General features: G+C 34.5%; 2 protein-coding genes and 1 pseudogene across 9 annotated transcripts; 2 read left to right on the top strand and 1 right to left on the bottom strand.

Annotated features, from left to right (window-relative positions):
* The first annotated feature begins 6,298 nt into the window (after positions 1-6,298).
* Positions 6,299-15,742, top strand: LOC110416756 (protein MEI2-like 4). Of its 6 annotated transcripts, none has more exons than XM_089785721.1 (15): positions 6,300-7,283; positions 7,513-7,742; positions 7,882-7,930; positions 9,244-9,573; positions 9,753-10,183; positions 10,324-10,482; positions 10,685-10,801; positions 10,885-11,036; positions 11,219-11,313; positions 11,394-11,810; positions 12,159-12,804; positions 13,820-13,904; positions 14,048-14,116; positions 14,234-14,405; positions 14,717-15,742. In XM_089785721.1, the coding sequence occupies exons 2-15, from the start codon at positions 7,665-7,667 to the stop codon at positions 14,737-14,739; spliced, it is 2,823 nt and encodes a 940-aa protein (XP_089641847.1). In that variant the 5' UTR covers positions 6,300-7,283; positions 7,513-7,664; the 3' UTR covers positions 14,740-15,742. The 6 variants fall into 6 exon arrangements, with proteins under 6 accessions (XP_089641850.1, XP_089641847.1, XP_089641845.1 ...); XM_089785719.1 differs by having other exon boundaries at positions 6,302-7,283; positions 7,885-7,930; positions 14,234-14,413; XM_089785715.1 differs by having other exon boundaries at positions 6,302-7,283; positions 14,234-14,413.
* Positions 15,520-20,503, bottom strand: LOC110416782 (ubiquitin thioesterase otubain-like protein). 3 transcript variants are annotated; one of them, XM_021428884.2, is made up of 10 exons: positions 20,280-20,503; positions 19,383-19,769; positions 18,716-18,781; positions 18,520-18,603; positions 18,270-18,392; positions 17,213-17,265; positions 16,973-17,022; positions 16,794-16,894; positions 16,075-16,358; positions 15,520-15,741 (listed from the first exon to the last, which is right to left on the bottom strand). In XM_021428884.2, the coding sequence occupies exons 2-9, from the start codon at positions 19,548-19,550 to the stop codon at positions 16,092-16,094; spliced, it is 912 nt and encodes a 303-aa protein (XP_021284559.1). In that variant the 5' UTR covers positions 19,551-19,769; positions 20,280-20,503; the 3' UTR covers positions 15,520-15,741; positions 16,075-16,091. The 3 variants fall into 3 exon arrangements, with proteins under 3 accessions (XP_021284559.1, XP_021284551.1, XP_021284544.1); XM_021428876.2 differs by having other exon boundaries at positions 19,383-19,656; XM_021428869.2 differs by having other exon boundaries at positions 19,383-19,653; positions 20,280-20,502.
* A 2,163-nt stretch (positions 20,504-22,666) lies between these two features.
* On the top strand, positions 22,667-24,255 carry LOC149527782 (uncharacterized; annotated as a pseudogene).
* Positions 24,256-24,794: the final 539 nt, after the last annotated feature.

Here is a 24,794-nt window from a genome sequence, read left to right as displayed (position 1 = left end):
ATAGGAAAAGATAGAACTAGAATGAAATAAACATCGATGATATTTTTGTATATAATATAGTGCTTAATATTATAAAAGGAAAACGAGGATCTTGAACTTATATTATTGAAGAATGTAGACAAAAAAATGATTGGTCAATGTGAAAAGATACGATCAAAATGGAATTGAATTCAATTGCAAAACGTGAAATTTTTGGACTTATACTTCGTACATCAAATAGTGTAAAACTAATAAGATATAAATGGGTATTTGTGTGAATATGAAATGAGAAAAATGAGAATATGAGATATAAAGTACAACTTATCATACAAGGTTTTACCCAAAGACCTGATATTAAGTATGAAGAGATATATTTTCTATGGTGGATGCAATTACAATTCTATATTAATCAGTCTGGTAGTAAATGAGAATATTGAAATGCATTTAATGAATGTAGCTAAAACCTATTTATATGGCTCATTTGATATTGATATATATATGAAAAGTCTTGAAGGATTTAAGTTGCTTGAAGCACAAAATTTGAATTCTTGAGAGATTTTATTTGATCGAGTTAAATAAATCTTTATATGGATTAAAACAATTCAGACGCATGTGGTATAATTACCTTAGTGAATATTTATTGAAAAAAGACTATAAAAATGATCCTATATGCCCTTGTGTTTTTATAAAAAGATTCAAAAATGAATTTGTGATCACTACTATTTATGTTGATGAACTAAACATTATTAGAACTCCTGAAGAGTTATCAAAAGCCGTGGATTACTTAAAGAAAAAAATTTGAGATGAAAGACCTTAAAAAAAAATTTGTTTGGATCTTCAAATTAAACACTTGACAAATGTAATTTTTGTCCACCAATCTAATTATATAGCAAAAATGCTAAAATGATTTTATATGGACAAAACATATCTATTGAGTTTACCAATAGTTTTAAGATCATTAGATGTACAAAAAGACCTTTTTTGACCTCATAAGGATAATGAAGAGCTTCTTAGTCCCGAAGTACTATATCTTAGTGCAATCGGAATATTAATGTATCTTGCTAGTAACACACTACCTGATATATCATTTGTTGTAAATTTGTTAGTAAGATATAGCTCTTCTCCCACTCTAAGACATTGGAATGAAATTAAACATATACTTCGATATATTCGAGGAACAATTAATATGGGCTTATATTATTTAAATGTATTAAAATCAGATTTAATTGGTTATGTAGATGCAAGATATTTATTAAATTCACACAAAGCTCAATCCCAAACAAGTTACTTATTCATATATGAAGGTATGGCTATTTCATGGCGTTTAATAAAACAAATTATAGTTGCTACTTCTTCTAGCCGTACAGAAATTTTAGCAATTTATGAGGCAAGTTGTGGATGTGTTTGGTTAAGATCTGTAACTCAACATATTCAAGAAACGTATGGATTGTAAACCAAGAAAGGAATTCCAATAACATTATACAAGAATAATACTGCTTGCATAGCATAGTTAAAGAACAGATACATTAAAGGCAATAAAGTAAAACATGTTTCGTCAAAATTCTTCTTCATTCATGATCTCCAAGAAAGGGTGATATCAGTGTTTAACAAATTTAGTTAAATAACAATCTAACGGATTTGTTTATCGAAGTCATTCCTACTACAACATTTAAAAAGTTGGTATAAAATATTAGAATGCATCATCTTAAAGATCTCTATAATGCAAACATCAAATAGAGTAAAATACGCACTATACTCCTTTCCTTCATCAAAGTTTTTCCTATTACATTTTTCTTGGTAAGGTTTTTAATAAGACAGTATTTTAAAAGCATATTCTTGAAACAAAATTATGTACTCTGTTTTTTTCACATGAATTTTTTTTCTATGAGGTTTTTTTGCTTATAAAATTTTAATGAGGCATATTTTTAATAGAATAGATATTCAATGGGGAGTATTATGAAAAAATAAGTGAATGTCTATTATGTTATGACCTAAGATGCAGATCAAGTCAAACAGCTCAATAAGCAAGATATAAGAAATGTAATATTATTTGAACTTTTAGATAAAATTAAATTAAGACTATGATTCAAGAAGTTATTTATCTACAAATAAATTTTTTGTTTTATTTATAAATATACACTTAAATAAATTTTTTTTCTTTCTTTAAATATTTTTTTATAATTATTTTTTATTTACCTGACAAACAAAGGCAAAGTTAATAGAACACGGAGAGAAACCAGGTTACACTCATAGGACGCCAAATACAGTCAATTATGTCGCCGGGTTCACATTCATCGTTGACTGGACATAACTTAGAGGTTCGCAGTAAATAAAAAGCAGTGGCTAACGCGAATTAGAATAGTTAATAAACACAAACAACGATAACAACTACTCTTGTCTAGGGGTATGTGTTCGATTATGATGAGGATAAGGTATAAGTTAGAAAATAATAATAATAAAAATAAGGAAGAATCTCATAGGGTAGCTCATCAAAGAGGAACCTCAACACTCTATCAATGCACCCCACATGTTCTTGTCCAATCATTCTTTCTATTTTATTCACTTGTTTAACCTCCTTTCTTTCCGGCTGACACTTGTAGTCTAGACAACGCCTCTCCTTGTCTTGGAGCAGCTACAAGGGCTTGTTTCGTAAATTCACTCTGGGCAAAACAGGCTGTCCATAGCAAATTGCTGCGGTCCAATTTTCTCATCACAATAATAACTTTGTTTTGATGTGGCGATTGGAGGTCGGGTGGGTCATTTCAAATGGTTTCGGAATCGGATAATTTGAGTTTTTAAATTATTGATTTTTAAAATAAAATTAATTTAAACTTTCCAATTATTATTTTTTAGATTAATTATATAATTAATCTCTATACTTATTGAAGTAGTAGATATGATCTTTATATAATTATTTATAAAAATTAAGTTTTTATATTTTTTAAAATTAATAATGTTAGTTTAATTATTAACGATGTTAAAACTATTTTATTATTTATATTAATGTAATAATTGACTATACTAATATAATATTGATGATTTATTTCGAATCAAGACACTATATGTTTTCCATTTTCATTAATTTAATCAATTTTTCAATCTAATTATAATTTTAGTTTTAGGAATAATCGGTAAAGAATCAAGAAAAAAGAAAGAATCGAATAGAAAAAATTGAGAATAATCAAACAAAGGGTCCAAAAACTTATTTGAATTTTTTATTCATCTCAATAGGTTAGTCAAACAACTTCATTACATCATTCTTAAATGTCATATCTATGCAATCAAGTTATTATATAAAACTTAATCTATCACTTTGATAAAATATAAAAATTAATTACATAATTTAACATTGTTTCAATTGCATCAGATTGATCAGGTTGAATTTAACCATTCAAGTAAACTTTATCAATTCTAACCATACTTATTTGTTTGGTTTTCTCCGAATAAAGAGTGTGAAATGCAAAAATTATTTCACATTCACAACAACCTAAATCGTGTTTCAACTGGATAAATATTTTGATGACATTTTCCGTTTTTCACAAGGAAGTTTCCATATATGTATACAAATAACCTATTGAAGATTTGGGTGGCAATGCTCCGTTTTATAAAAGACAAAAAATGTTCAACAGCACTGGAAATTTCATTGAAGCCATTGCTGTGCATAGGCTTCTGACAGGTAATTAACTAGATTCTGTTAAGGACTAAATGACTTCCACATCTCAAGCAGCGAAGCAGAGTGGAAAAGGGTCATTGGCGTGCAGCTTAACTGGGCAGGCCTGGCTCCTATTTGGGTGCAAAATCCAAAATAACACGGCTTGCTTGAATATATGTACATACATGTGTCCCCGCAAGAGAACTGTTTGCGCGCAGTTGGATTGTCGTTTCATGCGATTGACAGCAAAACTAAGATCACGCAATTTGGGTTTTCACAAAACCTTGCTTTGCGAGGTGTTAGTTGAGGATAATTGGCTGCTTTCTCTGCCAAATTGGTGATGAAAAGCATGACCATGTGCTGCAGGACTGGCTGCTTCTGCCTAACCATATCCTAACACTCTATTTATCCCAAGTGATTCTTTTTACGTTAAAAGCTTATAACATTACATCCTATGTAACGACAACAACTAAAATAGTAATATATGCTCAAGTATTAGATAATTTATAATATTTATTAAAAGATAATTATTTAGAGTGACTGTTTAAAATTAAATATAATTTTTAAAATAAAATAAACATTTACAACAAATATAATTATTGAAAATTATAGATATATTTGTTAAAATACAACAAATACATCTGTAAAAATAATACAAACACATCTATTAAATGTTAACCAGACACATCTGTTGAAAGACAATAAATACAAACTTTCATGATTTATAAAAGAACATATTTATAAATTAGAATTTATTAAAAAAAACATTTGATAATAGGCTTGTTATCTTCTGAAAAATCATTGTATGCAAATCCTTATAATAGACAATAACTTTTTAAACAAAGTGTGTTGCAACACACTTCAAACTTTTACCTTCTTTTCTGATTCTAATTTTCTAACATCAAGTATTGAAAAATTAATCATATATTATCGCCAAAGTAATTGAATTATTAAAATAAGAAAATAGGTTGAAAAAAGAACTAGTATTAAAAAAAGGAAGGCGCTTGCATTTAGATTTTGCCTTTGTTTGAAGTGAGAGAAAATAACCAAATAGGGAATTGATGGTATGAAAAAAAAAACTTTAAATGTATAAAACTAAACGACAGAAATATAGACAGTGAGCTACGTTTGCTTTTAATGAGAATTAAGCTAAAATTATTCTAGCTTCTTTAAACTAACAATTTATCCAATTTGGCTATACTATTTCTTACACCTCCAGTCCCTAAATTGTTCAAAGCTAGCTACCTTCCTCCTCCGCTATGATTTTGCATTTCCTTGATTCTCAAATACTTTAATTATACATTAACGATGAAATAAAATGACAGTAATTATCTACTTATGGTTTCATGAGATAATAATATATTAGCTTACATTTAACTTTTCTTCGTTTTCTCACATCTTTCCTATTGGAAGCAATTAAAGTCTTAATCAAACTTTCTTGAAAGCTCAATACTAACATTTCTATTTTTAGCTTTACATTATTTTTTATTTCGATTTTTTTATGTAAATGTATGGATTTTATGAGTTTTAAATTTATATTTAAAGATTTTTTTATTAAATAAATATATATTAAAACTACAAATTCATCACAAATGAGATAGAATATTACGGATCCATATTAATAAAGGATGAGATGCTTTTAAACTTATAAATAAATATTTTCCTCCATTTAATAAGTATGTTTTTTTTATTTGAAAGTGTGGATTATGACATTAACAGTCACCTACTTCAATAACTAATTATAAGTAAAATGTGAAACAATCATGTAAATTTTAGTGTAATTTTTTTTAGAAAATGAAAATCTGAATTCTACTTTTTTAATAAAGAGAAACATGATTTATCATTGAATTAAGGTTTTAAATACATAGTATTTAGTTTAATTAAATTAACAAAAAAAATGAAACATGTTATGATAATTAAAATTTTCATAAAATAATACTGTTTTTGTAAAGAATTATCAATGCTTCAATTAAAAATTATTTTAGTATTAAAAATCAACAATTAACTAATTGAATCGATTTCTTAAATTTTTTTATTGACAATGTATAATTCATTTCAAAAATAAAAAAAAAAAGAAAAGAAAAGCAAAAAAAGACACTCCTGATTTTTAAAACTCGACGCCAGAGAATAACCGGGGACCATAGATTCTCGCTGTAAATATAAGGCTACCAGGACCCCAGATTAGTGACACGCGTCAATCAGCGCATAGAGTTCAGCTTTTTTATTTGGCACTACTGTGTATGGTTATCAAATTTTCTCTCTACAATATCAGCCACGTAACACAACGTAATCAGGTGAAGAACTTCTGATTTCACCCGTACGGATAACAGATTTACCCAGTTAAATCATGACACCTGGAAAATAGAAATCTAAGGCTCTACCTCCCTCAGCCACGCGCAACACTGAACGCGCAGTCTGCCGTAGGTACAGGGAATCATTTCTCACAACTTGTTTACAGAAGCTATACTATATTTTTAGCTAAGCATATTTAAACACCTCACACGTATCTCAAGGCCCACGAAATAAATAAGGGAATTCACCAGGGTACCAAAACAGTCCAACCTTTCTCGTCTTATTTATCTAAACCACCTCTCAGAGGGCGTCCTGGTCATTTTCAATATATGAGGAAATAACATTAAATAACTAAACGGCTCAACATTATTGCCAGCGTAGCCTTTTAAGTTTTAAGAGAGAGAGAGAGAGAGAGCGGAAGCGGCAAAGGCTTGAGTCTTGAGACTTTGTTTTGCGTTTACAGAGACCACACATCGGATCAGGACTCTAACGGCCGTTAAACAGTTTTAACGGTACCCAACTTTGCTCTTTCGTGTTTGTAGGAGGCCTAGTCTGGTTTCTTACATTCTCTCCGTTTATTTAAAAAGCCACCGCCAGCCTCTCTCTCTCTCTTTCTGTCTCTCTTGCTTTCCCTCTCTCTGGCGAGAGCTCTGAATCTCGCCGGAGATCCTCCAGTAATTCCAACGGAAGATGAAGAGAAAGAACTAAAATCTAAAAGGGTTAGACAAAAAGAGAGAGCAAAAGATTGAGAGGGAGAAAACGTGCGATTCTGAGATTTAGAAAAGATTAAATAAATGGAGTTATAAAAGAAAGCAAACAGAGAGAGAGAGAGAGAGAGAGAGAGAGAGAGGAGGTGGGGGGGTGGGGTGGTTAACGTGCAATGCAGGGAAAAGGAAAGCATGAAAGCAGTGCTTGCAAGGCACAGATGCCAAGATGATCCCTTCTTCATTCAATCTCCCTTGCCTTATGCCGTAATTTATTCGATGTTCTTTCGGAGAGTCTTTTCTCCCCCACCTCCGTTTTTAAATTCCTCTTGTCCCTCTCCCCTCTCTGCCATCATGCTCTTTCCCTTGTCCGATTTGGAAAGAACACGGACGCACACACACACACAGACAAAAAGTCCGTTGTTCTCTTCACCGCGCTCCCTTCCAATTTATTAAAAGTTTCTTCTTCCGTCTCCTGTTCTCGTGTTTTGGAATTTTGATCCTCTGATCGGCTCCGAGCTCCACCGTGTTGAGAATTTTTATTCTCAGCGTTCGCGTGCGCGTTGGATCTTTCATAATCTTCTGTGGCCGTGGTTTCTCTAACTAATAAAACATATACAAACGAAGAATTCCGCGTTCTTCGTTTTGATTTTTTGGTAGGTGAAAGAACATTTTTCTGCGTCTGTTGTAATCTTACTATTAAATGCGTATTTAATTTTCTCCTTCTGTTTCTTATAATTGGCAAGATCTTAACTGTTGTTGATGTTCATAATAATTGCAGGCCATGACATTTTATCTTTATCTTTATCACTTTATCTCTTGCTGCCTTCGTTTAAATGCTTTCAATTGTTTGCCTTGTTGAGTGAAGTTATGTTTGCCGTGCAGGGCTTTGTTTTCTTGGAGGGAAATATTTCGCGTGATTTTCCTTTTTGGGGTGGTTAGCTGATAGAGTTGTACATATACGGTTGCGGGCAGCGATAGAGGGAAATATTTTGAGAAATTTTGAGTTTGTATTATAAAATTCTTGCTTTATCATCATGCCATCTGAGATAATGGACCTTCAGAGTTTGTCTTCATCATCCTTCTTTTCTGATGATATACGTTTTTCCAGTGAGGTACTCATTTTCTAGGGGTCCTCTAATTTTTTTTCCTTTAAATTTAGGATCTAATTATAATTTAGTTTTTTATTTTTTTTAATGCGCTTCTACCTAGTTGTTTTTGTTCTCATTCTAATTTGAAGTTGATGGATTCTAGCAGAGGCAGGTTGGGTTTTGGAAATCGGACACCGTGCTTGATCAGCGTGGTTAGTATTTCGAGTACATTTCATGCTGGTTTATATAGTTTCTAGCTCGTTGGCATCTCCGTTCGATTTTATTATCTATATTTTTATTTTTAAGTCTCCTGCGGAAGTAGTTGTAATTGGTTATTCGAACTATGTTCATATCTTTTCTGTTTAAAGTGGAAGTGGTTCTTTTTCCAAAATTTCATCTCACGTGGACCTGAAATCAGTCAAATTATCATTCCTATGCATATTAAGTGCACCAAATGCATTTAAACCTGGAAATATCAAAGTACTATTCAATCTAGGAAGAACAGGCTTTATGAAAATTTTTTTATTGGATATTCAATGTTTTAAATATGAGTAACCTAACAAAATCTTAGCCTATGCCAATTTTGTAGCTGTGAGTGCATTGGAAAAAATATAAAATGAGAGAGATAATAAAACATGGAATTATGGAGCTTCATGCAAATTAAATGAGAAATCCATGCTTTAGAATGAACTGTAAACCTTTCCGGTGAATTGTTAAGTTGGCTGCTCTGTGTTTGTCCGAAGCATGGGAACTTAATTATTACCAATTGGAATGTTTCTTAATGTTCTTGTGATGACTTAATTTAGGTGAACTTAAACATTTTACCCTTTTTTTTGTTTATTTACCATCAAGAAGGAAATTTTGGCAACTAAATTTAAAACTGATATTCATCAAAAAAAAAAAAACTGATGGATTTGAAAATTTAGGGAGAGTAGATACAACGGGCTGGCTGGATGTATGAATCATAAGGTAGATTTGTTTCAAAAGTTATTAATGCTCCTCATCAGTAGCATTCACCTACTTGAATGGATGTTAGAGCTGGATGTGGGGTGTTTAGACTATGATCAACTGTTAACTTACTTTGGAATTAAAGGGTAGTTCATTTTCTTACAAGGCTCTCTTAGAAGCAAAATAAGCAGCCTTTTTGGGAGAAAAATTGTGGACCATGTCTTTGACTCTTTGAATTTATACTATTTCTGTGATTTTTATTTTGTTTCCTTTGTTGTGAAACAGTATCACTGTTATTACCGTGCATGTGTAAGTTATAGCATCCTAGCCCTAGAGATGCTGGAATCAATTTAATATTTTTTTCCCATGGCTCCTCAATATGGAACTGCTGATCTTCTGGGAAGACCTGTATCATATGCAGAAATGATGACTAGGATGAGTTTAAGAGCATTATGTTGTTAATTACAATCAGATTTATGAATTAAAATGCTGGCAATCTAACTCTAGCTCCTTTGTTATGGTAAATTTGCCATGTCTTTATTAAGAAGTGTATGCTTACCTGGTATCCCACTCGCAGCATGTAAGAAGCCCATCACTTCATCAACCATGGAGAAAATTATTCCAGTGGAAAGTCAGAGAACAAGATATCTGGAGCATACTGAGCCATTCACCAAGCAAGACCAGAATGTGAATCTATGCATAGATAGCCATGCAGTGGGAGCAGAGAGAGTGTCCAATCAGTCATTAAAGTTGTTGAGACCTATGAACCAAGGTCCAGGAACAAAATTGAGTTTTAATGGAGATCATGAATTTCATTTTGCAGAAGGGAACAAAGTTAACACCAGGACTTCCCAGTATGAGAGCAGTCTCTTTTCAAGCTCATTTACAGAGTTATTTACTAGGAAGTGTAAGTTTCTCTCCTTAATGTTTTAACATTCGACTTTTTTACACATTGAATCGTTTATTAAGCTTTTGATTATGGTTGTAAATGCAAGCTTTCTGGTACCATCTTTAGGTTTCAGGATGCTGCTTGCTGATCTGTTGTTTAGATAACTGGCTTGTTCCTTACATTTATTCTTGTTGCAGTAAGATTATCTTCAAACAATGCTCCATATGGGCATTCAATTGATACTGTTGCCTCACACTACGAGGAAGAGGAACTGGAACCATTCGAATCCCTTGAAGAACTTGAGGCCCAAACCATTGGAAATCTTCTGCCTAATGATGATGACTTGTTTTCTGGAGTGACTGAAGGACTTGATTTCATTGTCCTACCAAATAGTGCAGAGGAGGCAGAAGAGCTAGATGTTTTCAGCAGTGTCGGTGGGATGGATTTAGGAGATGATGGTTCCACTTTTGTGCAAAAAAATTCTGAATTTCCTGGGGAAAGTCAACTGGGGTTACGTAATGGTTCAGTAGTAGGAGAATACCCTTGTGGTGAACACCCTTCTAGAACATTGTTTGTGAGAAACATAAACAGTAATGTTGAAGATTCTGAATTAAAGGCCCTTTTTGAGGTTAGCAATTGTTGGATAAATATGCTCATTTCTTTTTTTGGGTTAGTTTTTGGTGTGAGTGATTGTGTGCTTGTGCTTGAGTTTGTTTGTCTTATTTGAATGCTTAACTTGTTGCAATTTGCCACATGTTGAGTGTGCAGCAATATGGTGACATTCACACTCTTTACACTGCTTGCAAGCATCGTGGTTTTGTTATGATCTCGTATTATGATATTAGAGCAGCAGGAAATGCAATGACAGCTCTCCAGAATAGACCATTGTGGTGTAGGAAACTTGACATTCATTACTCAATTCCGAAGGTTAGCTCATTTGTTGCCATATTTCCTAATTCCCAATTTTCCTTACTTTGTAGTTGGAATCAGAATATTGCTATCATACTCAGGTTTATATTGTATTTGTGTATATTTTACCCAAATTTCAGCTCTAAGTTTCTTGTTGCTGTAATATTGATGCTTAAATGCTATTGCCTGACTCTTTTCATCGCTGGTTGTGTTATATCAGGACAATCCTTCAGAGAAGGATGAAAATCAAGGCACTTTAGTTGTATTTAACCTTGATTCATCTGTTTCAAATGATGAACTTCATCAGGTTTTTGGTGCCTATGGAGAAATCAAGGAGGTGAATTTGGGGTTAATTTTGTTCCCTTTCTAATTTATATAAGTTGAATAGGCGAATGATTCATTCTTGTTCGTGGACCACAGATACGTGAAACACCACACAGAGGTCAACACAAATTCATTGAGTTTTATGATGTTAGATCTGCTGAGGCTGCTCTTCATGCATTGAACAGGAGTGATATTGCTGGAAAGCAGATTAAGGTTGAGCCTAGTTATCCTGGGAGTTCAAGAAAATGGTAGGGTCCAAGCTTCTTGACTCTTCTTTTACATTTTGCAAGTGCTTTCTCACTTTGTTAAGTCATTGCTATCAAAGGTAGATGGTCAAGACCAGAGAATTTTTATTTTTATCAATTTTGGTGGCAGATAAATGGTTACTTATATATGTATTTTCAAACTTCCTCTCATTTTTCGCTTGCAGTTTGGTGCAACAGCTTCCTTCAGAGCAGCAAGATGAATGCTGCCCTTATGAGCGACCACGTAGTCCCTCTAATAACACAACTGCGGCATTTTCTGGTATGCTTGTTGTCACCCAGATTTCCCAATTATTATATGTGTATTCAAGAGCAAACTTTGTATCTCTGTTCTCATCCAAGGAATTTCAATGAGTGCAGTTGGGCCTAACTCATCAAATAATAAGGATAATGGAGCTAGTTTGGGGGTGAACTCTGCTATTCAAGCCCCTTTTTTGGAATCAACAATTAATCATGGAATCTCTTCCAGCATGTCGAACAGTGTAACCTCCATGGTTAGAGTGGGATCAATTGGCAATCAATCTGTCATTACTGAGTCAGGTCACCTGCAAGGTCAACTCAAATCTGATGTCCAGGGGGCACTGACCTTTCATCCTCATTCACTGCCAGAATATCAGAATGGTTTAAGTCGAGGTGTTCACTCCAATTCTTCGGGCCCAATGGCTGCAAGCATTTATTCCAAACCACTGGAAATAATTGATAATAGGCCATTGTCCAGAATTAGCTCAAGTGGGCACTCATTTGAATTTAGGAAAGCTGGTAAGGATGGTGAATTAGCAGGTGCTGTTGCCTTCATTTTTTATTTATTTCTTGCATATAGATAACAGGTAATCCTTTAGTTGGCTAATGATAAACTGAGTTTTCCAAACTGCCTTGAGCATGCTTTGTTTGGTATGATATTTAATTTTAATCAAGGACCTCTTATAAACAGTCAACCTCCCTTCCCTTCACCTATAGTTTTATCGATATTAATTTTGTGGAGTTAACACGGCTTTTTACAAGCTTGCAGCTATAAATAAAATTTTCCTATAGTTAAAACAGTATGAAATACAGAATCATTTTGTTTTCTTTTCATTTGAGTTAGTTGGTTCTTGCTGATTTTCTCAGGTTTTCCATCTCCTGGAAATGGGAGCCAGCGTCCTGGACATCATTATGCATGGAGTAACTCTTATCACCCCCAGCCTCCAGGCGTGATGTGGCCTAACTCACCTTCATTAGTTAATGGAATTTGTGCTGCTCACCCAACGGCACAGCTTCACGGGCTTCCTAGGGTACCATCTCATATGATGAACACTGGCCTACCCATAAATAACCACCATGTGGGATCAGCACCAACTGTTAATCCTTCTTTTTGGGACAGGCGGCATGCCTATGCAGGGGAATCTCCTGAGACTTCTACTTTTCATCCAGGTTCTCTTGGCTGTATGAGAGGTTCTAATAACTCGCCCCATTCTATGGAATTAATTTCTCATAATATCTTTCCTCATGTTGGTGGAAACTTTGTGGACCTATCGATATCTCAAAAAGATGTAGGACTCCAGTTACTTCACCCAAGGTCCACAGTGTATAATGCGAGAGGCCAAATGATTCCAATTATGAATTCAGTTGATTCTCCCCATGAACGTGCTAGAAGCCGGAGAAATGAGGGCAGTATGAATCAGGCTGACAAGAAGCAGTACGAACTTGATATTGACCGCATAATACAGGGGAAAGACAAGAGAACAACACTTATGATAAAGAACATTCCTAACAAGTACGTAGCTCCTGACTTTGATTATCAGATAATATGCTCATTATCATAGAGCTAACCATATCTTTGATATTAATCAATCAGGAACTAACTTGGTCTGTCTGAAGGGCAAATAAGTAAAATTTGGACTGTCAAATCGAAGTTCACTTGATAATTGTCACGAGAGAGATGTGCTAGAAGATAGTAGCAAAGCTGTAGACCTAGCAATTTTGCATACAATCTGCTAACACAAGACAGAGTTAACTGGATTTGAGTTTTTGTATAATCATGTTCATGTCATAATTGTCTCAACCTGTTTATGACACAAATATTTGTGTCTCATATGGGCTAACCCTCTAACTCGTATATGATCCATTTATACACGTTTAATTAATCATATTAATAAGTTAACTCACATAAATCAATATATTTAAACCGTTTAAACTTATTTATTGAATTGCTAATATTTAAAATACATAAAATAATTTATATTTTGTGTTTAAACAAGTTAATCGTGTCTAAATAGGTTTGGGTTAATTTCATGTCTAAAAAGGCTAATTGTGTTTAAACTTTTAATGTTAGGTCATGTAATCTGTATAATAAACATGTGTTTGTGTCTTAGATTTTAGTTGTCATGTTTGTGTCAACCCATATATCTCATATACTTTTATCTTTGCACGACACGATTATTGACTACCTAACACGAATTCCCGACCCTAGCTTTAAGACCTGAGCAATATTTGACAATTGCTCGTACTTTAATAGACTTAAAATATAAAGAAAAAACTCCATACAACCTGTAGAAAGAGGGGAACTCAAACATGCCCCAACACAAGTATGGTTGTTCCTGCATCTGCTCGCAAAAGGCACTTAAATTATGATTATCATCTCTATTCTCGACTTCTTAAGAATAATTTCTCTTACTAAAGAGATTGTAGATCTCCTTGTTGCAAGTAGAAGAATCCTCCTATTAATCTGTCATTCTCATGATTTTCTTCTTGGTGTTAGATGGTTCTGACTCCGTCAATTATAACTGCAGGTATACCTCAAAGATGCTTTTGGCTGCAATTGACGAGCGCCATCGAGGAACTTATGATTTCATTTATTTGCCAATTGATTTCAAGGCAAGTTTCTTTTTGTCTGAAATATTCATTTAATCTTGTGAATGAACGGTGCTGGTGCGGAAGGAAAATTTTTTTTCCAAGCTTAGGAGAATATTCGATAATGCTCAAAACGTATCATTTATTTCACCTTTATTTTGATGCAGAATAAATGCAATGTTGGATATGCATTTATCAACATGATTGATCCTAGCCAAATTATTCCCTTTTATCAGGTTTGTTCTGTGTAAAATTTCGGATCGATGGGGCCATCTATCACTCAAAATACAAAAATCCTATTAACACAAATTGCGACATGAAAGGCTAAAGCTAAAAAAATTGAATTGTGGCAGGCATTCAATGGAAAGAAGTGGGAGAAGTTCAACAGTGAGAAGGTGGCATCACTTGCTTATGCTCGTATACAAGGAAAAGCAGCCCTTATTGCACATTTTCAGAATTCGAGCCTGATGAATGAGGATAAGAGATGCCGACCTATACTCTTTAACACTGACGGCCCCAATGCAGGTGATCAGGTACCAAAGTTGCCTGAGAGGGCATAGAACTAGTTGTTGCAGCCTTCCACTAATTAGCCCGGCGGTAACTAATACCATTGTAGGCACCTTTGCTTGGGTTTGAACCCAAGTAACCCCTTTTTCCCTTCCCACTCCCCAAAAATATATTTCCCATGCTCAAAAGGATTCCTGCATCTCGAGATCTTCTTAAGCTGGGAAACCAGCTTATATGACGGCTCTAGGCACCTTGATTTGGAAAAACAAATACTTTTAGGTTCGTAGTAACATTGTAGAAAATAAAACTGACACAAGGCCCTTTTGCAGGTGCCATTCCCAATGGGGGTTAATGTTCGAACAAGACCTGGAAAAGCACCTTCCCCAAGCCATGAGGAGAACGATCATGGAAGCCCTTCAAAATTGGAAAATGAAGAGAATTCTTCTAATGGAGAATCTTGTTCTTCAAAGGATTGAGGCTAAGGAAGTCGATTATTATTGTGGGCAGTACCTTCTAGCATAGAGTATTGCAAAACTGCAGCCACCCAAAATCTTGGAACGGATATCTGTAAAGAGGGGAAAGAACAAAAAAAAAAAAAAACGTAAATGAATCTTAATGGGAAGGCCCTCGAAAGAACTAGAGAAAATTTGCTTAGATGAAACTTCAAGTGATTCTAAAATTTTCTTCGGGTTTACTTTTATTCTAGAGCAGGTTAGAAAAAGGAGCCTTATTAGTGGAGCTTCAAAATTTTGGCTGATATAAGAATCCATGAATTTTGAGATTGACTAACGATTGTCTGTATCTTTGTTTCACGAGAGAGGATACCTGTTCTTACAATATGATATTGTCACCCTCCTGTTTCTGTATTTTGTACCTTTGTATCATGGAAGCTTGTTCTATCAGTGTCCATTGTTCTTATCATTCTCTGCTGCCATTATTTTGAGTAAGTAGTAGAGAGGACATCTTGTCACTTTTTTAAGTTTTTAACCCCACGTTTCTGCCTTCATCACGCAATGGCCTTTTGCCATTTTGCCAAGATAAGCTACAGCACAGGTTAGGTTGATAATCACATTTCTAACTAAGCAAACCCTTAAAGCCAATCCCAGTCACCATGAACTTAAACAAGACCAAAGAAAAAAAATCAATGTTTAGCATTGCAGAATGAACTGTTCGTTTTGCACTGATGCAATTTCACATAGGTAACCTTGTGTTTATATCCCACTACACGGTAAAGAAGCACATAACCAGTTTAGAACCATGAGTTACAGCCGAATCACCAGTATGCATTTCCCCACACGCCATCCTGCAAGATCCATTTCCCACAAGGACCACTGATTAGGACATTGTCAACAACCTGCGATGCAAACAAACAAAACCTCTTTAGAATGTGAATGACAGCTAATGTCGGGGTAGCCTATAAAACACTGCCAGTGCTACAAAACTGTGTCAACAGGCTGCATCAAGCTGCAGTCTAAGGTATAAGCAGCTCCTCAAGTATTAGTTGCTGCTGTCAAAGATATCAGTGGCTCCCCAAATATTAGTTCAAGGCAGAACCACCCAGAAATACAGGCATAAATCACCATGTCCTCAAGCCAGCCAACCTTATGTCTCATAAGGACTAGGGTTTTAACTTTTAAGTAGACCTAGCTTCCTAGTGATCATCAACTGGATGTGTGGAACCACTCACCAGAAAATGCAAATGCATCATTTTGGATAGAGAATGTCATAGTGACCCGGACGATATAGTAAGGTAATAAAAGGACTGACAGGCTCAGTGCTACCACTTGTAGCATTTGAATGATCACCCGAAGTAGGAACAAAATCATGATGGTTTACACTGACACCACCATTGTCACAAGAGCTTCGATCAAGGTACACAACACGGATTGGCACACCCAATGCATCTGAAAGGGCAGTAATGTGCACATGATCACTCTCTTCACCCATTGGCTCCACTGATGATTTGCAAAACTACAAAACCGATTCTATGATGAGAGATAGAAATTTATAATCACAAGGCCCCAAGCCATATAAAGTTAGGGTTAACATTTCCAGCCAACTTACCACAATGCATATATGGGAAATTGGGAATCAATAAAGTATTAAATGTGATCATGTAAAGTAATATTGGTGTTATTGAAAAATATAGATGATCTGAACTGTACAACATTGTAAATATGAGCACAATACACAACAAGAAGAACCGTCACCATTGCATAAGGAAACAGTTGCTATATTACATTAGCATAACATGTTGAGCCCCTCAAAGACAACAGAAAATTGGCTTCTTTAAAAACATTCAGACAATATAAGGTTGGCCATTCAAAACCTCATTGGTTAGTAATGCCTGAAGGGATGGCAAATGCTTTTAAGCAAACAACAAAGTTTTATTATATTAAAACAAACCTGCTCAACTGTTGCATTCGTTAATCCCAAAATAAAAGGTTCGAAAAACTCTGAACGCTTTCGTATTTCACCAGAGGTAACAAACCTGAAAAACATTACAACTAACCAACCAAACTCGTTATGAGATGTACCAAGGAGAAAGACACATTAATACCTCAAAAGAGTTTGAACCCACTCACCATAGTCAGATATTGACTGATCTCGACTCCTTATTATTAACTCATCCTGACTGACAAATGGGAAAAACACATAGTTAAGCAGCTCAGACTCATTTAATTTTCAACTAATGTAGGCAACTAAAATAATCAAGCCACGCAGCGAGCAATTGATCATGGTAGTCAATACATGCTGAACCAAAGAAGAAAGAAAGCAACTCAAATTAAGGATAACATAATGGCTAAGAAACAACATGTAAGCACCTTATGGAATCTTCATTTCCTTGAAGTACGCTGTCCAGCTGCTCAAGGAATAACTGAATTTTTTCACATGGAATTACAAACACAAAATACAGGTGTCAGAGATTGGTAAACATGAGCAAGGTGCTTCATGAAGAAAACTGTTTTAACTATATATCAAAAATAAGTAATTTCAAAGGTACATAACATACCAGGCATCATTTTTTCTTAAAAAGTACTCATCAAATTACAAGAAAACAATCAACACAGGAAAACTAAGCCTTCCCTCCAGGCACAGGAGAAAAGATATAGCAACATAGAAAATCAAAAATATTTATTGTTACCCTTCCCTCAATGGACAGTAGAGCTAGGGTTTATTAAACAAGAAACCTACTGAGTTTTTGTCCTGAAGAAAGTATAAAAATGCAGGGATTAAACAAAAGCAGTAAAAAATCTAAAGAGAAATGTGTAAAATAACCGCAAAATCTCGAGTTAATAATTCATTATTGGAATAGTAAAGAAGACCCCTTTGTATGAAAATAGTAAAAAGGATCAAAACATCATGATGGCTAAATCTTCCTAATTTAATCTAACCCAAACATTTTTTAAGACAGAAGAACTGAAGAACACATTTAAGGCCAGCAAACCAGTGTTTCTGCATCCATATGGCCAACAACATGCACATAATAGGGGTATGAATCCCTACTGCATAAAAGTAACATCTCACAACTTTTTGGCACCTGGATGTTATGAGAAATGTCTTGAAGAAGCACTTATATTTCCCTTTTTCACCCATCCCACCTCTTCCTAGAGGAGGCTTCTAAGGGGAGAAGTAGTATAACAAAATTGTGAGGTGCTGAATTATGACTTGAAAAGTAACAGTCACTCTCAACGGTTGTTATACCCACAAAAAAAATTAACCTTGCATGAGCAAAAAATATTAAGGATGTTTACTTCAAGCATACACCTTAAAGCAATGTGTGCAAAAATCAAACCACCTAGCTCCAAAATATGTAAAATGGAATAAAAGAACTATTTGAGCTTAGGAAAGAAAAAGGAATGAATGAAATCAGAGGTTTACCGCAAAAAAGTCCTCAAATGTAAAGTCCGCATAACCTAAGCTCTGAAGTGTCTTTCTACATTCTTCAACATTGCCTTTGATACGATCAACCTCAGCACGATCTTGTGATTCCAAAACATACTCCTACTCAGCAATTTAAAATTTTATAACTTAGCACTGCTCGAGAAGACAATGTCCCTTCAACACGATGCTTGGGGATAAATTAGAAGAACAGAAATAAAAGACATCTATAAAATATATCATGACATACAAGGTATGAAAACATAAAACTGCGGAAAAAGCAGTTCCCATCTCCTCGAGTTCTTCTAATGGCAGCATATTGTTGACCAAGCACCTGCAAGGGTAACCACCAACAGCTCTTGTTTAGAAAGGATAAACAAGCAAAAAATTGTGAGCAACAAGAAGAAAAAAGAACAAACTGACTCACACACCCCGCAGCAAGATACCTTTATTTTCTCTAGCAAGATAGGGCTTCCTGATTCATATTCAGCTGCCAACATAGTGAGAGGTTCCTGCAGTTCCATCATAAGAAAGTTTCTTGGCCTCACATGTTACCAGTAAGTTTAGCAAAAAGAATGAAAGTTGTCCTTGCACCACAATGTTCATGCAAAGGCAAATTATGAAGCAGACGAGTACAGAAAGACTCAGTTGACTTTCAAATACTACACTAAGAGAATAAAGAAATATTTTTTTGGCCTGTACAATAAAATAAATGAACAACCACATAATATGAGACTTGTATCCTAGTTCTCTAAGCTTCCAAAACAGCCAATGTATCTGAGCCGCATAAAAAATATCTCAACATGAATGTATGTAGAAAATAGTGTCCATTCTATATTCGCATGCTAAAAATTATATGACAAGGAAACAACAATGAAGGAGTTGCATCAGAAATAAAGTGACAGCGTAAAGCAACTAGGACGCAACAAAAATTTAAAGCAACATAAGATAGTACACATGTGACCTGATGAAATTCATGAAAAATAAAAAGCAGACGCACTACTTTTGCTATAATCGAGAATAGCACACTGAGCGTTCAAAACAAAAAATCACCCAATATTTAAGGCAAATGCAACCATGTCTAATAGTCTCAAAGAATTATGTTGCTCTCACCTTGTCACCTACAAATGGAACTTTCTTGGCTTCCTCAGCATGAAAGGCAGATTGTTGCTGCATGATATCATCATCTGCAAATTTTGCCCAATCATCAAATTCAGATACAGGAATGGATACAGAGGACTCCTTTTCTCCATCAGCTACCACCCCTTCCTGATTCTGCATCTTTCCTTGAGACAAATACAAGTTCTTTCAGGTTTATCAATACCCTCAGCCTCCTGGCGTGATTTATTATGCACAATTCCTTGTAGAAATATGAATAACCATTCTGCTTCAAAAACAAAATTGCCCCAACCGAAATAAGGGTTAGTAGCCTTCAATTAGTGAAAACTTCACTGCATACTCATCTTCATATCTAGACACCAGCAATAGAGTCTACAAATCCTGCAAGGGGTTTTATATACTTGTCACATGTTCTTGTTTACAGTTATAAACTTGTCACATGATCTTGCCTATAGTTAAGCCTGTTTGTAGAGTCCTCAAATTCCACCACCACTCTACAACACATTATAACAGCCCATCACAAATAGTATGGTCAAACCCAGAAAGAGGAAATGGTAAAATTTGCCATAATCAACCATGCAATTTAAACCTCCATGCATGATGCATCAAACATTTCAGATTACCATGAAATTTTACCATATCTATATCAGCTAACTATCCGCAGCCCCTTTAAATGTGATTTTTTTCCCATTAGCCAGACTCATTAACACCTTCTCTTGACTCAAAGAATAAGATTTGGACTAAACTAAATCAATAAGCAACACTATTCCGAACAAAAGATCGTAATCAAAAGGAACCCTTTTATTCTTCAAACGGAAAATAAAGAGAAAGAAAGAAAAAAGAGGTCAGATTTAGAAGAGCGGAATGAGTGAAAAGAAAAAGTACGCTTACCAGAATTTGAGGAATTTGGAGTTGTTTTCGCAATTCTCAGATCGAATAGAAAGCGTTTCGAAAGGGATCTCCTGCCCACTTTTTTTTGTTTTCTTGAACACGAGGTAACAACAGTAAACAACACGCCTTTCTTCAGTTCAAGTTTCACCTGTTTACGACTCGTACTTTGGTGCAAAGCAGAGAAGACCAGAGAGTTAGGGAGCAGTTTCGATGTTCTTACTCCGCTTTTCTGAGGTTTTTACCCTGCAATCGTATGACGATGCAAGCTAACCAGAATTACTGAAAGATTTTAGTAGAAGCCCATTATTGCCGGCTCAAGCAATTGAGCAACCCAGTGGGCTAAGAAACCGCTCAAGCCCATCGTGAAACGTGGATCTTGTCTAACTCTACCGCTCTACTTCATCTGAGCAGTTACTTTGTTTTTCTCGTAAGATGCGAAAACAGATACTACTAATAGTAGATAACCACAGCCTGCTGCATATTTCTTCCCTACCCAGTTACCCTTTTAAAAGTTTTCCTCTTCAGCACTATCATCAGGTACTTCAATCCCAATCACCTGCTTTTCCTGCATTCTCCTGTCTCCTTTGGATTATTATGTTCCTTATTACTACATTCATTTCATGCTTATTTGTATGCCTTTTCTGAAGATGGGATCGATCCTACTCACAATGCTTGCTTTTGATTTGTTTTGTTTTTGGATGATTAATGCCATTGGTTTGATTTTTAATTATGCATTTCTTTATAGTGACAGAAAAGTATTTATTACCTTCTGAATATTAGCAAAATAAGCTCAAATAGATTGATTTCCGTTATGTATCTAGAATTTAGGTTATATTAGGTATGCAATGCTTCCTCTCCAAGTTAAATTCTGTTTGGTTCATGTGAGGAACATGACATCCGTGGAAAACGCTAGATATATTTGAATTCTGTGTGGGCTGAGATGATAGGATGGTTCGGATATTTGGCCCGGTGGAACCTGCTTTGTAAGCAGCAAAGCAAGACAAACGGAAGGTTTGCCAATTTTCGAGAGATTTCATTTTGAGAGTAGTAGGATCAGCCAAATATTGCAGGTTTTGGCTGATGGCAGGGGGGCCATGGACGCCACAAACATGTATATATAATATTTTATATTAAATAATTTAAGCTGGTGTCCTCAAACTCAAATATATTGGTTTTATTCAATTTTTTGGCTTCATAAGTCTGCTTTTTCACATGTGCAACTTAAGAGTGATTAAAATCACATGACTGTTTGTTTGTTGGACTTCACCTACCAATCATCAATCACAAGCTGGTATATTTAACAAAAGCCAAACTACTAACTAGCTCCCAAAGATATCAAGCCCAATGTTTCTCTACTTTTTTTTATTCGTAGATGAACTCATCTTTCCTACTTACAAATAAAAGTCAAAGATCTAAAATAATTGATAGTCATTTTAATTTAGCTTAGCTCCAAGACTTGTGATCTAAAAGCTTCCACTTCCTTTTTTTAGGTATTTTTTATTTGTCTGTTTTAATAGAAATTACATTGTTTAGCTATGTAATTAATTATTGAATGTGAGATAGTAAATGTATGCAAAAAGATTTAATAAAGTTCTACCATAAGTCATTGAAAGAATGTGGAAGTGCTACTACTTTACAAGTCATTTTTAAATTTATTGATTTGTTTTATATTCTTTAAAACTTTGAACGTTGTATAGTTACTTATAGTTTTAATTTTATAATTTGTACATTCTATTGTTACATAATATCAATTTATGTCATGAGTATTTTTTGTTTATTTCCGTTAGTTGTTTTAAGCTTAAAATTTTGTGAGTTTGACAGTATTTTCTAGAATTTTGCTTACATCTATATTTCTGTTTTCTTTTATATTAGTAAATATAATAGGGTTTATTTATGAAACAAAGTCTAGGTTTAGTATGGCCTCCCCAAGACTCAATGTCTAGTTCTTGCATTGGCTGATGGCTAGCTCTTCTATCACACCAGGCACAACTTTATTAACTATATAATAGTGGGAAGAGATATCATATAACTGAAAGATGGATGAATGTCAGGTTTATGAATTGATTGGTGTAATTTTGTGTTTGTCGTAAAGAATTTTATGGTTTTTGGAAGAGCACATTAGCATCAATAGCCTTTATTGATAATCACCTGCTAGAATTATTAATTGAAGGGTAATTTCATTTGCAAGTTCAAAATTTTCAGTGAGGAATTCCTTCACTTCAAATTTGAGGATTGAAAAAAAAAAGGAAGGCTTGAAAGGTTATTTTTCAAGAAGTACACAGCCCCCCTTTATCCTTTTTCCTCTGTTAAAATGTTCAAACAGGAGGAAGACATCACTCTCTTTCCCTTTCTTTCTTTTCACTTTGTTCCTGTGAAAGTATGAGGGCATGGAGTGTTTGTTAAACTTCAATAGCAAGGTACTGCAAGTTTGGCTTGCTGTTGCTGGCCAAAGTTTGTGAGAGAAGAAGAGATAGAAAAAAAAATGAAAAAGTGATTATTTGAGAAAGCAATAAAAGAAAAAAGGTTAGAAAAATGAAAACAAAAAATTGCTACCGTGGACGACTATAATGGTTGGTCAAGATATGCATTTTAGTTCGACATTTGGTCTTACGTTTAAGACCTTCATCTTCTATCAACCCATATAAGTGTTTGAGAAGGAAAATGCATGCTAGGGCTTTCTTGACCAATTGTTAGGAGGTGTTAATGGCATCAATGTTAAGTTTGGCTATTTGTGACGCATTCGATCTGGCTTGGGTTTGATTGTCAAATTTCTCAGTGTGATGGATGGTTTGGGTCTTAACAGTTGGTTCATGGCAAAGAGAAAAGGCAAGAAGTTTAAAAGTTAAAGGCCACCAAAAAATTACCCTACTGTGAGTAAGAAGATAAAGAAGAGATATATCAAGAACAAAAAGAAGAAACAAGACAAAAAAGCAACTTCCACTTCTAATAGTGGTTTTTCACCTAGGTCTGTACCAGACCTTGTGGTTGCTTCAAGTGCTACATTTACAACTTCCACCACTTTTGCTCTTCCCACTGCTAGCAATTTTGGTGTAGAAGAAAAAAGGAAAGTAAAAGAAAATGGTGAAACGATTTTTGGGTTTATATTTATGTGTAATGGAAAAACAAAGCCTGAATGCTATCGGAACTGTGTTGTTGGGCTACCTGCTCGAAAATTGGAAGTCGTGAAGAAAATAAAACCCGGAACCAAGCTTTTCTTATTTGACTTCAACTTGAATCTCCTCTACAAAATATATAAGGCATTATCTGAAGGAGAGTTGGACTTGGAACCAACTGCATTCAATGGGAAATTTCCTGCACAAGTACCAAGGATTTGTTTTAAATAAAAAATTCAAATATTTTAAGTTACTACGTTTCTCAAATGGATGGAATGTAGAATCTAGTAGCATTGTTTTTGTGAAAATGTGGACAAGCTTTTGTTGAAGCTTTGGCAATGTGTCTGGATTAAGGATGAGTCAATGGAAACAACGGTATGGGGCTCCTCTCTTTTTGTTTGGTAGTTTCAATAAAAGAAAGGGAGAGGGTTTTAAGTGAGCCAATTCCCTTAAAAGTGATTTAGATGCCTCTCCCCTGATGTAGTCAAAAGGTTTAAGGTAATTGGAACTCTACAATTAGGGCTAGAATAGGATTGATTGTGTTGGAACATTGGAAAGATAATTGGGTTTTTAAAAGAAACATCTTGAATAAATATTCAAAATAACAAAAGATGATAATAATAATATTCTATCTAAGATCACCTATTTATAATAGCTAAGATAAATCCAAATCAAATAGTAATCCTAATCTTAAATAAAGACTTAAAGTACTAAAATTCTAATAAAGATAGGAAAAAGAATTTCAAACTAAATAAAATAAAGAAAATAAAATCCTAAGCTAACAAAAATACTAAATAAAATAAAATTCTTGATGCACCTGCATCAGTCCCCTCGGGTTAGAAAAAAAACTCGATTCCAATGAGTAGGCCTTAATATACTTCTCATAGATGTTTGGATTCACTTGTTTCAACTTCTCTTCATTACTACCTTCAGGTTCAAAACTTTCAACAGATAAATACCCAGCAATTTTGCTGCTTGTGGGGCTTGGAGCTACCAACTGCTTAGTCTCTCCTTTAAGAGGATATAAAGTATACCTCTTGTTGTCCTTGTAGAAGGAATAGGTATTTGGCTTCGTCTTATGATCCATATCATGATCATACAACCAAGGTCTACCAACAAGAATATGACCAACATCCATTGGCACAACATTACATAAAGCCTCATCATCCAAGTTATCTCCTATAGTGAATTTCACCAAACATTAAGTAGTTACTGGTACCCCATGTCCTTTTTTTAGCTACCTAATCTTGTAAGGATAATGATGTTTGCTTGTAGGAAGCTTTAATTTGTTTATCGCCTCGTTTGAAATAATATTTTGCACGCTTCTTCCATCAATAACAAGATCAAGCACTTTACCTTCACAAACAACGTGTGTGCGAAAAAAACTTCGCCTCCTCCAATC

The sequence above is a fragment of the Theobroma umbraticum genome, unplaced genomic scaffold (genome assembly GCF_002168275.2).
Source record: "Theobroma umbraticum cultivar Fairchild unplaced genomic scaffold, ASM216827v3 scaffold_30.0, whole genome shotgun sequence".
Lineage (NCBI taxonomy): Eukaryota > Viridiplantae > Streptophyta > Magnoliopsida > Malvales > Malvaceae > Theobroma > Theobroma umbraticum.
The sequence above is the reverse complement of the archived record's forward strand: the minus strand, read 5'-3'. Positions and strand labels throughout refer to the sequence as shown.